This window comes from Hyperoodon ampullatus (assembly GCF_949752795.1).
Source record: "Hyperoodon ampullatus genome assembly, chromosome: 2".
NCBI classification, from domain to species: domain Eukaryota; kingdom Metazoa; phylum Chordata; class Mammalia; order Artiodactyla; family Ziphiidae; genus Hyperoodon; species Hyperoodon ampullatus.
In genome coordinates this window covers 98,795,543-98,812,942 of record NC_136915.1, presented here as the reverse complement: position 1 = coordinate 98,812,942, position 17,400 = coordinate 98,795,543, and the positions used below count along the sequence as shown (strand labels likewise).

General features: G+C 42.3%; 1 protein-coding gene across 2 annotated transcripts; it reads right to left on the bottom strand.

Moving 5' to 3' along the window:
* Window positions 1-3,382: 3,382 nt before the first annotated feature.
* Window positions 3,383-16,937, bottom strand: CD53 (CD53 molecule; the record flags this gene model as incomplete). 2 transcript variants are annotated; one of them, XM_079728492.1, is made up of 7 exons in its annotated part: window positions 3,383-3,454; window positions 4,303-4,386; window positions 5,424-5,504; window positions 12,967-13,062; window positions 13,636-13,710; window positions 15,783-15,971; window positions 16,863-16,937. In XM_079728492.1, the coding sequence occupies 7 exons, from the start codon at window positions 16,923-16,925 to the stop codon at window positions 3,383-3,385; spliced, it is 660 nt and encodes a 219-aa protein (XP_079584618.1). The 2 variants fall into 2 exon arrangements, with proteins under 2 accessions (XP_079584618.1, XP_079584617.1); XM_079728491.1 differs by lacking the exons at window positions 5,424-5,504; window positions 12,967-13,062 and having other exon boundaries at window positions 16,863-16,925.
* Between the last annotated feature and the right edge of the window lie 463 nt (window positions 16,938-17,400).

The window sequence follows — 17,400 nt, the reverse complement described above, 5'->3', positions numbered from 1 at the left end:
ACAATAGCCAAAAAATTTTTTTAACTTAAAAAAATTTTTAAATTAAAAAATTAAAATTCCCTTGTGCCTCTGCTATCAGTTTCATTGCCCCCACAGTGAGCTACATCCAACCCCTGTCTCCCCAGGAGGGCCTCGAATACCTTTAGGTAGTTATCTGAACCCTCTCTGTCAGCCCCACCTTTGCGTGTGTTTCTTTCACCAGTGTCTGCTCTTGAAGCTGACCCAGAGCACACGTGCTCGTGCAAGCCAGCTTGGGGGCAGGCTTCCATGTGTGTGTCCACAGGGGCCATCACGGCTTGAGGAGGCTTTGGAGAATGGCAGTGCTCGGCCTGCCTGGACCCTCACAGCCCTAGGAGGGGCTTTGTCAGGGGCAGCACATGGGCCACCAGGACCTGCGCAGCCTTTGTAGGCTTTGTGGGGGACAGTCCTCAGGTCCACCAGGACTCAAGCAGCCCCCAGAAGCTCTGGGGGGTGTTGTACTTGGGTCCATTGGGATCCGAGAAGCCAGAGGAGGCCTCAGCAGGGGCAGGGCTCAGGCATGGGACCTATATGGCCTGAAGAGACCTCCATGAGGTTAGGGCTCAGGCCCAGCACCATAGCAGGCTTGCTGGGGCCTGAGTGGTGGGGGGAAATCCTGGTTTGAGGGGTGGTTGAGCCTGCTTAGGTGTGTGCCCCTGCCACTGCCCAAGGAGGCCAGGCTGGTGGGCAGAGAATGGTGTTGCAATGGTGGCCTTGCCCTCTGCGCACCACTCAAAAATTGTGCCCCACTTCCCTGGTGGCCTGGGCCTCCTACACCAACCTTCCTGGCTGTGGAACCCTTGCCCCCTGGCACCCCAGGTCATCTCCCCACCTCCCACAGTGGTCCCCTCCCTGGGTCCACCCTCCAAACCGCACTGTCCAGCACCCAGCCCTTCTCCCCACCAGGGGACACACATCCAAGGCTGGGGCGTGTAGGGGCCTGGCACAGACCACACACACAGGCCCCACCCCGTCCCTCCCCGCATAGACCTTTGCAGGGCACCCCTCTGAACCCTCGCCCCTTGAAGGTCCCCCCTGTCCCTGCTGATCCCCCTGCCAGTAGTGGGTCCCCCTGAGTGCTGAAAACTCTCTTCTCCCCAAGCCCCTCCCCCTAGGGGGTGCCAGCCCTGTCCCATCTCCATCACTCTTCCCTCCCTCCTTCCCTCTTTCCTTCCCTCCCATGTCCCACCAAGCTGCACACGGACCCCTCCTGTCCACCAGGTGTCCAAGTTTCCCCATCAAAACCCAGCAGGTGCTCTGGAAGAACTGTTCTGATGCACCCCTGCTGTACCTGTGAGGAGATGAAAACTCCACTTTCTCCCACTCTGCCATCTTGACCCAGGGTTCGAAAGTCTCCTGATTATATTTATGATTTAGAAATATTATTTTGGCTACTGTATGGAGAAAAGCTTAGATGGGGTCAATAGTAGGTACTAGGAGAACAGATAGTAGACAACTGAAGGAATATAGGCAAGAAATGAAATGGGGAGAGTGGATGAATTAGGTATTTTGTAGCTGAATCCTTAGAACTTTATGACTGACTGGAGGTTGGGAGTGAAGGGCAGGCTAGAGTTAGGACAAAGCCCTGGTTTCTGGCTACGGCAACCAGAAGGTGGTCTTATCACTCACTGATATGGGGAAACAAAGAAGAGAAACAGGCTTGGAAGATATAATAAGTTTTATTTTGTGCATGTTGAATGTGAGACATGTTTGATACTTGTGATAATCATGAGAATGTCTCCTCTGCTACTTTGCCTCAGGAAAGTGCAAAAGATATATATTTCCCTATAAACTACTATGAATTTGATCAATTTTCCTAAAAGGAAGTTGGAGATCCTACACAAATCTTTGAGAATAGAAACCAATTCTGTCACCCCTTTCTTTAACTTCTCTACATTTGACTCTGTATTAGATGTGGTCTGATCTTTTGCTTTCAAAGTATGGTTATCATATAGACAATTAAATTTAGCTTCTCCTGACCCAACAAACATGGTGTAGTTGACCACCTCTAAGATAGCCTCCAGTGATCTCCACCCCATAGTATCTACACACTTGTGTAATTTCCTCCCCTTGAGTTTGAACTTTTCAACTTTCTTCTAAGGAATAGTATACAGCAGGACTGATGTGATGGCACTTCTGAGTTAGGTTGTAAAAGGAGTGTATGGCTTGTTTTGGGTGCTGTATTTCATGCTGTCTCTTGAATACCTTGCTATGGGGAGAATCAGATTCCATGTCATAAGGCAGTGCTATGGAAAGGTGCATGTGGCAAAGAACTGATGGCTATCAGGAACCATATGAGAACTTGGAAGTGTATCCTCTTCTAGTTGAGACTTGAGATGACTGCAGCTGACATCTTGATTGTAGTCATGTGAGAGTTCACGAGCCAGAATCACCCAATAAAGCTGCTCCCAGATTCATGATCAACAAAAACTGTCAGATAATAAATGTTCATTGTTCTCAGCGACAAGTTTTAGAGTAATTCATTATGCAGCAATAGATAACTAATATCCCTAACTTGCTGGCAGGGCAATCAGGCTGAGTCATGGAAATTATATTTGAGACAAAAGAATGAGAATGTAGTGACTGACAGAGCATAAGCTATTTTATTTATTGAAGAATTAAAATAGTACATTAACAAAACCTTATCTGAAAGAGAAATAACACCAGAACTCTTTTGAATATGATTATCACCTAAACCACCAGAAATACCTATCCTGCTGAATTCCCTCATAGTTATGTAAATCAAAGGCTAAGAGATTGGCTGAAATCAGGGAGTGAGTGATTGGATAGTTTATCTTGGAAAGACTTAGATGAGTCAATAAGACCCTTTAAGAAATTGAAATGAAACCTAACCTTTGGAGAAAGGGTACTCTGTCATTCCTGTAGCCAAGGCCCCCAGTCAAAAGGAAACAGAGGATTGTGACAATGATCCAGTGAACCTGGCCCCAGAGCTCCCTTAAGCTTATCTCTTGGTTGACTTTGGAGAGTGGACTGGGCAAGATTTAGAGGCCAGAGACTTGTTTGACAATGGGAAGATGCAAAAACTCAAGCTGCAGACCCATCCTTTGATCTTAAGCCATTGGTACAACAGGTTCTCTTGGACTTTCATGTCTGACAAATGCTCAGCTATTAATGAGTGACAAGGCTGCTGCCATGAATGGTAAAGGATTGTCTTGTTATCTGAGATGGGAAGTGCCTGAGCAACACCCTCTTCTCTGGTTGTATGGGACAGGGACTCAACAGGGAAGAGATGGGAGGGGGACAAAGGTACCAGTTCAGGAGGTGGTCATTTAGGGCTTCATGTTACAAGTTGTTTTGGATTTCCAGTGATGAACAAGTCTCTCCAGCACAAGGCAGCCTCAGGTCATAATCCTAGGACCTGGCTGGTTTTGTCAATCTGGCAGTTCAACGTCAGTGCAAAGGACATCCCCAATACCTGAGGAAAGAGTTGGGAAAATGTGAGGTGTTTACGGGTGGAAACATCTCACCCACAGTCCCTGGGATCAGTCTCAGAGAAAAGGAAATTGTCCATCACACTGAGACTACCCTTCCTACTATCACTTCTAATTCTTTCTCAGGAGTTTTCTCCTTTAGCTTTAGAATGGCAGTGGGGAGACAAGTGGGGGTAATGATGGCAAGACAGTAGAGTATAAAGTGTTGGGACATCTTTTGTCTCCTTAGGAAATCACAGAAATCCTGCTGCTGGTATAATCAAGCTAGGCACAGGTCAACACTTTGTGCAGCGAGTGATCTCTACCCTTGCCTTAGGCCTCCTTGGTTTTCAAGTAGAGAAAAATCATTTCTCTCTGAGCTTCTTGATTAGGTCTTAGCTAATCTGTGGTACACTCAAGACACTTGGGTATAAAAATGGTAGAAATATTACATAAAAAAAAACTACCCCCCATTCACCCCTGACTTGTCAAACTAAGCAGAGAAGCAATGAGGAAATTGATTACAGTTTTCATCACCAACTCCTGCTTAGCACACAAGGCCAATTTTTCAAGTGGAATGCTTTATTCATCACAGGCTTTTCCAGACCAGCTCTGTGAGGGACCAAAGTAAGGTTCTGCTTGATGGCTTTTAATTTGACAATGAAACACTCATTTCCCTTAGGGATAAATTGACCAGATAGATCTTACAGCATATTTTCTGTATGCCTTAAACTGGTAATAACATCATTTTCTACTTGACTGGAGGAGCTCATATTTATGTACCTGGTACCGTTCTAAAAATTACATTACATCTCATTTAATCCTCAAAGTAGTCCTCTGGTTAAGCTCTTACCTGGATCACACATACACAGATAGTGATGATTCCAATATACAGGAAATTGGAGTGAAACCACAGTTTTGCTTTTACATAGCAACCCTAGAAAAAATTACAAGTACAAATGACACTACTATATTACTCAACTTTATCAGGAGGCTTATTTGGGAAGACAGTTTGTATTTTGCCTTATGCCAAGAGACTTAGGCCAGGCATTATATTTTTATTTTTTTATATGGATGAAGAAATGGGCATAAAATAGAAAATATTAAACTAGAGACTTTTTTGGTATTGTTATCATTACAGTGTCATCTAATGTAGAAGTCTTAGATCTTTACACACTGAATTAAACTAGATCCTAAGACACAGGTCAACAACATATGTCTTTGTGTTTTTTGAATATTCATTAGTGTCTTGGGATTGACAAATGGGAATATAGGCTATGCAATCCTAGGACTGGTTGCATTTCAGCTTCTGCTTCAAAAGCCAGTAAACATAATAGGCCTGCCAAGCTGCAGGGCAGTTGCTTGTTGGTAGGTGTCCCAGTCTTTCTTCACAGACCCTCCCAAATTCCAGAGATTTCCAAACAACTTCAAGTGAGTAACATGGGGTAACAGGACCTTAGGGACTTAGTCTAGTTGAAAGTTGATTTGGGCTTCTTCTCTGGGTCTAGTCAAAAGTTCCATCACCTCTCTCTTCCCCAACTCCTCACTCCTTCACTTATGATTCATTCTGCTAAAGGGTTGGATGCTGCCATCTCCAAGGAAGGAGAGCAGGGAAACAGGTAGAGAGAAGCTTTTCTGCTTCAACCTTACAATTTCACTTTCAACCATAAGAAGACCTAATTCTTGCTCAAGAAAAATCTAGACATAGTCTTCTGCCACTATCACATAAATCTTCCCCTCTAATGTAATAGTTTAGAGTAGCAAGATTCTTCATGGCATCTCTAATCTAGATGAACTTATTCTTTTTCTTTTTTGTTTTTCTTATTCGTTTAGTTATATGGGTTGTTTCCCTGGTCTCTCTTTTGTTTAAGGTTTCCTGTTTCTGGCTGGGAGGACTAGGTCCTGGAGTTTCTAAGGTAATTTAAAGTTTAACCGCAGTGGCCAATAGCAGAAAAGTTTCTAAAAATAAATTACCTTAACTTGTGGGTCTGAGGGGCAAGATGCTGGTGGGCTGCCCATCCAATCACTCGTGCCATTTACACCACAACATTGCAGCTGAAAACCAAACCCCAAACAAGTGATCGTTAGTAAGATAACAGAAAGAAAACCATGGACCTTGGAGAAACGGTAGGCCCTTCAGATCTGACTCTGTAGCAGAAAATCCAGAATTATCCTGACTACTATGGCTCCTTAGAACTAAGTACTTTCAAACCTGTGATACCATTTCCTTCACACAAAACTTCTTGAAGTAGAGAGGGCATATTTAATTTATTCACATTTTACAAATAAAAAATTAGGCACACAGGAGACTTTATAATGGAGGGATCAGGCTGACCACACCTAGACCCATTGTATGGCTGTTAGCATAGCTGATGCTATCTTGGGCCCTTACAGTTTCTCCTGTCCTACCACTGACCCTACCCAGGGTACAGTAAATCACTTCTATGTCATAAAGAGCTTTGTAATTAATAGATATTGTGGCCTCTATGCTCTGTTAGTCCCCAAACAATGATGATAACTTTGCTGATGTACTCCTGGTGCCCACAAGACTAGTTACCATTCATTCTGACTTAGGAATGTATGTCCTGCTTCCAAGCATCTACCTCCATACCCTAAGTTAACTATAAAATTGTCCCAACAGCTCCTTGGCAGTGTGGAGTGTAGCTGCGAATGCTTCCTGATTGTTGTCCTCCAGATCCTAATACTACCCTGTGAGTAAGTTACCCTATAATAAACTGATCCAGTGATTATATGAAGCTGCCTGCCTTGATTTTTGGTCTCAAGATGCCTCCTCAGTTCACTGGGCACTTTTCGTTCCCTCCATCATTGGACAATTGGCAAGCCAGGCAGGAGACTTAAAATAATGCAGAAATGGGTGAAGGGGACAAACAGGGAAAAGCTTGTTGTCTGTGGGGGAAATCCCAGGCTGGCCAGCCATTTTCATGTGGGGTGATCTGGTTATATTTATGGAACACTTCAGGCTGGTGCAAGAGTAGAGGGATACCCTGAAAACACCAAAGGGCATACTAGATGTATTAATGGAAGAGGTAGCAAAGCGAAAGTGGGGTGAAAAAAAAGTGAGCAAGCTATTGCAGCTGTTGCATGGCCTTTGTTATGCATTCTAAGTATTAGCACAGAAAAGGAATTACAGTTCACTTGGGAGCTAGAGAAGACTAAAGAGGCGCTGGCACTAGAGAGGACTGTCTGGATGGCATGTTCTTCAACTTAGGACATTATATCAAAGAAAATACAACAAGAGGAAGAACATATTGAAGTGATGGAATGTAAAATGGCTAATCTTGACTTAGGAATGCACATCCTGCTTCCAAGTATCTACCCCCATACCCTAGGTTACCTATCAGACCATCCCAATGGTCCCTTGGCAGTGTGGAATGCATCTGCAAATGCCTCCAAATCATCTGCCCACTCCCAATCCCACTCTGTAAGTTACCCTATAATAAGCTGATCCATTGATTATATGGAGCTGTATGCCTCGCTTTTTGGTCTCAAGATGCCTTCTCAGTTTTTTGGGCAGTTTTTTTCCCCTCTGTCCTCTGACACTCACCAACAAGTCTTAAGATCACAAAAAGTAGGACAATCAGATATTCTGTGCCTGCTTACGTGATGCTGTAGGAAATATCTATGTTAGTCTCACTGAAAATGGAACCTTTATCAAGCCTCCAGATTCACAAAGGAGACAGAGACTCCCTGATGCTAAAATACTTTGAGAAGCAAATAGCCAAATCCAGAAATTGGGGAATTCTATAGGACAAACAACCTAATTTCTTTCCACAAATAAATAGCATGAACACAGAGAGATACTATCATAGATTAAAAGAGATTTAGAGACATATTATCCAAATATAATATGTGGACCTCGTTTGGATCTTGGTTGGAAGAAACCAATTAAAAATAATATTTTTAGGTAAATGATTATAGATATTTATTAATGATATTAAGGAATTATTGTAAAATTTTAGGTGTATTAAAAATACCTTATTTTACAAGAAGATTAAACAACACACTTCTAAATAACACATGATCAGAGAAGAAATCTCAAGGGAAATTTAAAAATATTGGAAAACGTATATAAAAATGAAAACACACGTGAAAACACAACATAAAAATATATGGGATGCAGCAAAAGCAGTGCTTAGAGGTAAATTTATACACTGAATAAAAATATTAGAAAAGAAAAAAGATCAAAAAATCAATAATCTCAGTGTATATCTTAGAAAACTAGAAAAAGAAGAGCAAATTAAGTTCAAAGTAAGAAGAAAAATAAATGAGAATTAAAGCAGAAATCAATGAAATTGAAAACAGGAAATCAATAGAGAAAATCATCAAAATTAAAAGGTGGCCTGGAGAGATTGATCAAGATGGTGGAGTATGAGGACATGAAGCTCACCTCCCCCTATGTACACATCAAAAATACATCTACATGTGGAAAAATTCTCACTGAAAACTAACTAAAAACTGGCAGAAGGACTCCTGTACAACCAAGGCTGTAAAAAAAAATACACATATAATTGAGCAGGAAGGGAAAAAAAGTGATTAGGTCAGGACCTGTGCCCCTGGGAGGGAACTCAGAGTAAAACGGAGAATCATGGGTGGGATACCGAACCTGGGGAGTGAGTGGTGAGAACCACAAATTTGGAGCCCCAGTCGTGGGGTCCTATGCTTGTGAGAAAAGGTGCCTTGTCTGACTGGAGCACTGGTTGGATCAACAGGAGGGCTGTGGAAGCCTGGACTCCACTCATGAGGAGTGCATGCATGCTGGCTTGCCTCCAAGGCAGGGTGGAGAGATGTTTGCTTTAGCAGCTGCCAGATTTCTTGCAACCACCTACTCACATGCCCTAACCCAAGCCAAGCAAACGCTCTGGTCCCACTCATTCCATGTCATAGTGCAACACTTGACCTGGGGTGGCCATGACCAAGGAGAAGATGGAAACCGTGGGACACAGAGGTGACCCAGTATAGGGGCGGAGCCTGGGTGGGGCAGCAGCTGCCATTGTTGGTGTTTACTCAAGCAGTGCATCAGAAACATCCTAGATCTCTGATGGAGGCTGTTCCACCACCTTCCCCCCACCCGCCATACACTGAGAATCCATGCGGACCCCACCTGCCCTGAGGTGTGGCTCCACAACAGAGCAGGGGAAGCAGAGGCTGGGGGCAGTGATTGGCTGTGAGGGACAAGAGGATTTTCACCCAAGGCTGCTTCTGAGCAGAATGAGGGAAACAATTGCAGGTGTCTGTGAAGCAGCACATCAAAGACAGCTCAGATGTCTGTCTTCAGCTGACACGAGCCAAGAGCCCACAGAGGTCCCACTTGCTTCAGCACTTCCCCTTTCTGGGTCGAGGGTCCCAGTGCAGGCAGAGGGGGAAAACACACATTTAAAGGGAACAGATCCAGTTCAGGTCTGACTCTCAGGGCTTTGGCTCCAGCAACTTGGACCAGACCCTGCCCCTGATAGGGCAGTGATGATCACTGAGCAGAGGGGAAGTTCTGCCTTACATCTGGCTCTAGATCTAGCCCTTCCATCTCTAGTCCCACTCCCCACCAAGGTGATAGCTGTCAGCACACACTAGGGAAAGATGTGACTTGCATCCACATCAAATCCAGCTCTCCCACCAAAGGCTTTGGGCATGCACAGTCTATACAGGGACACTCCCACATAACAACACCCCTTCAAGACTGCAATAGGTAACACTTTCACCTAAATTCATAGAGGCAGAGAAAGTTAAGTAAAATGAAAAGGCAGAGGACCTGCTCTCAATTGAAAGAGCAAAAGAAAACCTCTGAATAAATAAATAATGCAATAGAAATAATTTACAGATAAAGAATTCGAAATATTGGTAATAAAAATGTTAACTGAATTAGGGAAAATAAGAGATGTACACAGTGAAAACTTTAGAGGGGAGCACAAAAATATAAAAAAGAAAGAAAGAAAGAGTATACAGAGTGGGAAGGAAGACATAAAACTGTTTTTGTTCACAGGTGATATGATCATCTATGATGAGAATCTGAAAGAATTGACATAAAAAATTCCTGGGACTAACAAGCGATTATAACAAGGCTGCAGAACATAAAGTTACTATACAAAAGTCAATTGCTTTCCTATATTACAACAATGAATAAGTGGAATTTGAAATTAAAAACACAATACCATTTACACTAGCATCCCCCAAAATGAAATATTTAGGTATTCAATATAAATCTAACAAAATATGTACAAGATCTGTATGAGGAAAAAACTCATAAAACTCTGATGAACAAAATCAAAGAAGAACCAAGTAAATGGGGAGATATGCCATGTTCGTGGATAGGAAGACTCAATGTTAAGGTATTAGTTCTTCCCAACTTGATCTATAGATTCAGTGCTACCCCAATCAAAATCCCAGCCAACTATTTTATGGATATGAACCAACTGATTCTAAAGTTTATATAGAGAGGCAAAAGACTCAGAGTAGTCAATACAATATTGAAGAAAAAGAACAAAGTTGGAGGACTGATGCTACCCAACTTCAAGACTTACTATAAAGCTACAGTAATCAAGAGAGTACGGTATTGGTGAAAGAAGAGACAAATAGATTTAGAGAGCCCAGAAACAGGCCTGCAAAAATATAGTCATATGATCTTTGACAAAGGAGGAAAGGCAATACAATGGAAAAAAGATAGTCTGTTTAACAAATGGTGCTGGAACAACTGGACATTCACATGCAAAAAAAAAAAAAAAAAAGAAAAGAAAGAAAGAAAGAAAAAAATCTAGACTGAGACCTTACACCCTTCACAAAAATTAACTCCAAATAGATCATAGACCTAAAAGTAAAACATAAAACTATAAAAATCCTAGAAGATAATACAGGAGAAAACTTACATGACCTCGGTTATGATGATATATTTTTAGAAGAAACACTAAAGGTATGACCCATGAAAGAAATAATTGATAAGCTGGACTCAGTTAAAATTTAAAACTTATATTCTGCAAAAGACAATATCAGGAGAATTAGAAGCCACAGACTGGGAGAAAATATTTGCAAAAGACACATCTGATAAAGGATTGTTGACTAAATATTAAAAAAAAACTCTTAAAATTCAACAATAAGAAAACAACCAACCTGATTAAAAAATGAACCAACGACCTTAGCAGACACCTCACCACAGAAGATATACAGATGGCAAATAAACATATGAAAATCCACATCATACGTCATCAAGGAAATGAAAATTAAAACAATGAGCTACCAGTACACACCTATGAAGGTGGTCAAAATCTGGAACACTGACACTAAATACTCATGAGATGTGGAGCAACAGGAACACCCATACATTGCTCGTGGGAATGAGAAATGGTACAGATGCTTTGGAAGACCATTTGGAGGCTTTTTACAAATTATATATACTTTCACCAAATGAACCAGCAATCATGTTCCTCGGTATTTATCCAAAGGAGTTGAAAAGTTATGTCCACAGAAAAACAACTGCTCATGGATGATTATAGCAGCTTTATTCTTAATTGCCAAAACTTGGAAGCAACCAAGATGTCCTTCAGTAGGTGAATGAATAAGTAAACTGTGGTATATCCAGAAAATGGAATATTAACATTAAAAGTAAATGAGCTATCAAGCCATGAAAAGACATGGAGGGATCTTAAAAGTATATTAGTAAGTGGAAGAAGCCAGCTTGAAATGATTATATACAGTATGACTTCAACTATACGACATTCTGGAAAAGGCAAAACTATGGAGACAATAAAAAGATCAGTGGTTGCCAAGGATGAGGGTAGGAGGAGGTATAAATAGGCAGAGCACAGAGGGTTTCTCGGGTAGGGAAACTACTCTGTATGATATTATACTGATGCACATATGTCATTATAAGTTTGTTCAAATGCATAGAAGGTGCAACACCAAGAGTGAACCCTAATGTTAACTATGGACTTTGGGTGATAATTATGTGTCAATGTAGGCTCATCCTTCATCTAAAAAATTGTACCATTCTGGTGAGTGATGTTGATAATGGGGGAGGTTATGCATTTGTGGGAGTATATGGGAAATCTCTGTACCTCCCTCTCAGTTCTGTTGTAAACCTAAGACTGCTCTAAAAAACTAAAGTGTTTGGGGCTTCCCTGGTGGCGCGGTGGTTGAGAGTCCGCCTGCTGATGCAGGGGACGTGGGTTCGTGCCCCGGTCCGAGAGGGTCCCACGTGCCACGGAGCGGCTGGGCCCGTGAGCCATGGCCGCTGAGCCTGCGCATCCGGAGCCTGTGCGTCCGGAGCCTGCGCGTCGGAGCCTGTGCGTCCAGAGCCTGTGCTCTGCAGCAGGAGAGGCCGCAGCGGTAAGAGGTCCGTGTACCACAAAAAATAAATAAATAAAGTGTTTGTTAAAAAAGAAGTTATTATCTTTATATTTAATTTTAAATGATATAATATCTATTATTTGCTTTAATAAATACTAGCAAAAAAAGCATAGAGGGTTAGCTAAAACAACATTGGCAAAATGTTGACTATTGAAGCTGGGTGATATGTACCCAGAGATTCATTTTTCTATTATTCTCTTTTCTTTTGTATAAGTCTAGAAATTCTATAATAGGAAGGCTTCTAAACAGGATTTTAAAAAAAAGAAAGAAAGAAAAAGAAAGAATTGGGGATCCAGAAAGGTTAAGTGACTTTTCCAAGACTACCCAATCCTGGTCTCTGGGCTTTAATTCCTGTGCTATTTCTTTTCTTTTCTTTTCTTTTTTTTTTTTTTTGCTGTACGCGGGCCTCTCACTGTGGCCTCTTCTGTTGTGGAGAACAGGCTCCGGACACGCAGGCTCAGAGGCCATGGCTCACGGGCCCAGCCGCTCCTCGGCATGTGGGATCTTTCCAGACCGGGGCACGAACCCATGTCCCCTGCATCGGCAGGCAGACTCTCAACCACTGTGCCACCAGGGAAGCCCTGTGCTATTTCTTTTACTCCACACTAAGCAGGCATAGCAGGGCCACAGGCGGCTCCATGTGGTCATAATGGTATTGTCTGAGACACAAGCTATGCCAGTATCATGCTGGCTCCCTGACCCCAACACATCAAGGCAGGAATACCAAGTTAATATACATGTTTGTTAGTGGGTTAGGGCATGAGGAATGGGATGCTGGTGAGCTAGATAACAAGAATGATTTGGGCTACTCAGAACTTCAAAAGAGATTTCTTGCATTAAACAATTTCTGTTTTCAGAAAAATTTTGGAAAATACATAAATGAATCTAATATAACATGTTTGGGTCTTTCTTACATCTTAGTAAGGCTTAAAAAATGAACCTGAGTGGGTGAAGGGTAAAAGAGAGAATGTAGATAACTTTGTACCAATCAAGCTGATTCCTGTGCTCTCCTGTTTGTGATAGCCAAGCATTGTTCTGAACCTAGGGGCTGTGGACCTTAGATTCTGAAACTTTCATGAAAGGAAGACCTGTCTAGTCCCCAGGGACTGAGGTAGGAAAATTATGTCTGGGCTGAACTGAGGAGGATTCCACTTGTACTCACAAATGACTGGATGGAGTCCCATGCCGCCTTGGTGCTGTTGTCTGAGTAATATTGCTGGATGCTGTCCGTCAGACCCTCAGCCACACAGTCACTCAGCTGGGTGGGGCACATTCCAGCAGAGAAGACATTGTAAAAAGCAAGTGAGTTCAAGGAACAAGGAATTTCTAATGTAGGCTAATAAAATGGTTCCATCTGCTCCTCCCTTCCAAATGGTCTCCTCAGAACTAGGAAGTGAGGGGAAGGAGCTTATATATAAGAAGAAATGCTGAGGATGAGATGGCATTGAAGGAAGAAGTACACAGTGGTCTCTTGTCCTTCCAGAACTCTGGTTTTACAAAGGAGGAAAATGCACAATTAAAGCGTGAGTTCTCTTAGGCACTGAGACAGATATTTTGTACTGCCAAACACATGGAGAAAAGTAAATAGGTAAATAGGAGGAAGATAAACTTACTTTTTTACTGTTCTTCCTATTCATCCTTCAAAACACCACTCAAATGCAATCTCCTTCATGATTTTTTTCTCTCCCCAATTGCAATTAATCCCTCTTTCTTTCCTCCTTCTACTTTGATTCTAACTCTATTATAGGACTTATTTTGTGCCACTTTCTTCTCCACTGCACACTACCCAATCTTAGCAATACAAAAATGAGTTTGATTCTCTATAACTTACCTTCTGTTCATACACGAAGAGCAGGATGGCCAAGGTCACCTCAGAAAGGAGGATAATCAGCAGCAGGACAAAGAACTGGGGCAAAGAAGAGAGATGCTCACAGCACTGACCCTCATTCCTCCCCCACTTCTACTCCACCCTGGGAGCATCCAGGCATGTCCCTGCACATGTGCAGGAGGTTCTGTTCCTGCCTGTTTGAGCCTTCATAAGCTTTCTCTTGTTTTGTGAGGAATATTTGTTCTTTTCCTACAACTAGACTCCAAGACTCTAGAGGGCAGATCAGCTGTCTTCTAACTTTGTTCTCTTCTTCCCATTGTGCTTCTACCCATTGTACCCACTGAGCTCCATGTGCATAATGCATAGGTAATACCATTTGTTGAATCAGTGGAGAAGTTTTGGCATCAGCCTATTGAAACAACTGAGCAAAAACTAGTAAACTAAACCATGTGTCTTTAGAGTTTGGGGTCTGGTCCTTTCTGCAAGCAAAGGGCTATTTTGGGGTGGAGGAAGGTAATGGTAGTGGTTGAGAGGAGCCCTGTACAGATGGGGAGAAAAGGTGCTCTAATCATGGTCTTAACTCATATTTATCTCCAACTCTCGGTGCTTATGCCAATCACAATTAACAGAAAACACATTTTCACTTATTCACTTTCCTTCAGTTTTTACCCCAACACAAATTTTGACTACTTAAAACCTCTTTCCCAAGTCTATAATCTTCCATCTTTTGCCACTATCTGGGAACTATCTGAGAACAAGGACTTTCTTATTCTATCCCCCTTTTTTAATTAATTAATTTATTTTTGGCTGTGTTGGGTCTTTGTTGCTGTGCGCCCGCTTCTCATTGTGGTGGCTTGTCTTGTTGCAGAACATGGGCTCTAGGTGCACAGGCTTCAGTAGTCATGGCTCGCGGGGCTCTACAGTGCAGGCTAAGTAGTTGTGGCACATGGGCTTAGTTGCTCTGCGACATGTGGGATCTTCCCGGAGCAGGGATCGAAGCCATGTCCCCTGCATTGACAGGTGGATTCTTAACCACTGTGTCACCAGGAAAGCCCTCTTATTCTATCTCTTGACTCCAGTTTAACAGTTGACCCATAATGGAAAGAAGAATAACCACAGACTTGAGGAAAAAGAAAGGTGATTGGGAACCCATATTTATGGATAGAGCGGCACTGTTATACCGAGCTTTGTTCTGAGCACACCAGAGAAACGAAGAGCTCTTCCTCCATAGATCTTACAGGAAAAACCTAAGTCTAAAGGTGCTCCTTAGGATAGGTAACTGACAGGGAGCAAGTGAAAAGCTCTAGCATCTCTCATGTTAGACCTCAATGGCTGCAGCCTAGGCCTTCACCCAGTTTGGTCACTCAAACTATGGTGTATCTAGTGCAGGTATCAGAAAGGTAAGCATCCTCTGCCATTTTAGGAGTGTTACAGCACTCAGAAGAATCTAGAGACTATATTTTCCATCAGTTAGTGACTCTGAGTCAGATCCTGGAAATATATACTAATGTGAGGAGGATTTAGGCAGACGGATGACAGTTGATTTCAACCAGATATAAATAAGAAATGGGGGGAGATAAATTGGGAAATTGAGGTTGACATAGAAACACTACTATATATAAAATAAATAACTAATAAGAACCTGCTGTATCTCACAGGGAGCTCTACTCAATACTCTGTAATGGCCTATATGGGAAAAGAATCTAAAAACAACAAAAAAAGAGTGGATATATGTTTATGTATAACAGATTCACTTTGCTGTACACTGGAAACCAACACAACATTGTTAATCAACTATACTCCAATAAAAAATTTAAAAATAAAATAAAATAAATGATGAAATTTATAGGAAAAAAAAAGAAGAAATAAAAGTTATGAAGGCAAGTTATAATGATAAGGTCATCATTAACAGTGTAAAATGGATGTCAAGGAGGATAGCAATGCCCTCTCTTATCTATCCCTGGGACCCCAGTCAAGAACAAAGTACTACTGGTCTAGACAGAGTGGACTGACCTAAGGTGCCAATTTTATGTTCTTAGGATTTCCCTGCACTAATAGGTGAGCTGCCAGAAAACATCTTGCTTGTGGCTTAAGCGAAGGCATCATGTCACCCCACTTAGGGCACCACATCAACTGTGAGAGTAACTCACCGACATAAGCAGGCACTTATTCTCCTTGATGGATCCCATGCAGCCCAGGAAGGCAACCACCATGATAATGGAACCCACGATGACAAGCACATTGCCCAGCGTGAGAGAGGGGAGGTTATGGAAGAGCACTCCAAAGTTGTTATGGATCAGGAGGTAGATCCCAAAGCCCAAAATGCAACAGCCACAGAACTGAAAGGAAGAATCACATAACATTCTGAAATAAAATGTGGTTCTTGAATATCTCCTCATACTCACTTAATTGAGATTCGAATCACCTTTTTCTATTGGTTCTACCCAACAAACTCTTTACCCAGATTTCCCCATGCACCTAGAAAAAAAGTTATCATCTCCTGTGATGTCCCACTCATGACTCATCCTACCCATATCAGATACCAGGGAAAGCTCTTTCCTATGGGTAACACAGTATCTTCATGCTTCAGATTCCCACTCTTGCTTCCAGATCTTCATGATTCAGATCCCTACTCCTTGTTCCCTCTACTGCTTATATATGGTCTTCCCTTTGGAAACCACAAGCATGTAAAGGGAATACCCTGGTTGAGAAGTTCATCTTTCTTGGCAGAAAACTAGAGAAGCCAAACTTTTAAGAATCTTCTCATAGAAACATGAGTACCAACCTATCCTATGTCTGAAATTCAATTGCTTAATCTGGTATAGTGACACCTCCCCAGAAAAGGTGACTTCCTCTTCAATCAGCTATTTTTTCCAAGGGGTCAGGTTTGGGCATGGAGGAGCAAGAAGAAAAGAGCCATTCAATACAGGGAATGTAGAGTCTTAGGTTTCTGACCCATAGATGTCAGCAGTGAGCAGTAATAGCCTAAAGCTCCCAGAGAAACAGTATACCCTACTGCACTGGTATCTTTCAATTTTGCAGGCTTATATTATGGCAGGATGGAAAGAGGGGAGAAAATTATCATTCCCTTCTTCTTAGGCTGTGTATACTGTACCTGACCTGGGCATGTGTGGGTTCCACTCCACACCAGGCTCTTCAGGAGAGGAGAGAGAAGGAGAGTGTAGCTAGGAAGAGGTGAGTTCAACCATGCTCAGAAGAGACAGACTTACCCAAAAGATCAAATTGAAGAAAAACAGGACATATTTCAGCAATTTCAAGCTACTCATGCCCATGCTGAGATATTCTTGCCCTGAAAAGTAGAAGGAAGGAAAGAGGACATAAGTGACCTGGCTCTGCAAAGTGGTACCAGAGATCAGAGGACACATATGTCCAGGGTTCAAGGATCTCCAGCATCACCTTGGGTTTGAGCTGTGAATCTTTTCTGGAAAGTTTCCCCAAACTTCTTGCTCTTTTAGTCTCTGAACTGAGGAACCAATTGGTTCATCTTGGACACCACGCTTGTTTCAATTCAGCAAGCTAAAGATGCTTAACATTGAATTAAGCACTCTAGAAGTAAGCAATAGAGCCATTCTTAGAGGAGACTGAGTCAGTGACACATACCAGGTCAGTGCTCAGGGACTGAAGGAAGCCCTGGGATCAGGGATACGTTGGTCAATCAGCTTGGAGAAGGTCAGTGACTTGATCCACCAGTTTCTTATATACCCTGAGATGCATATACACTCTACATTTGGTCTATGAACTTCTCCA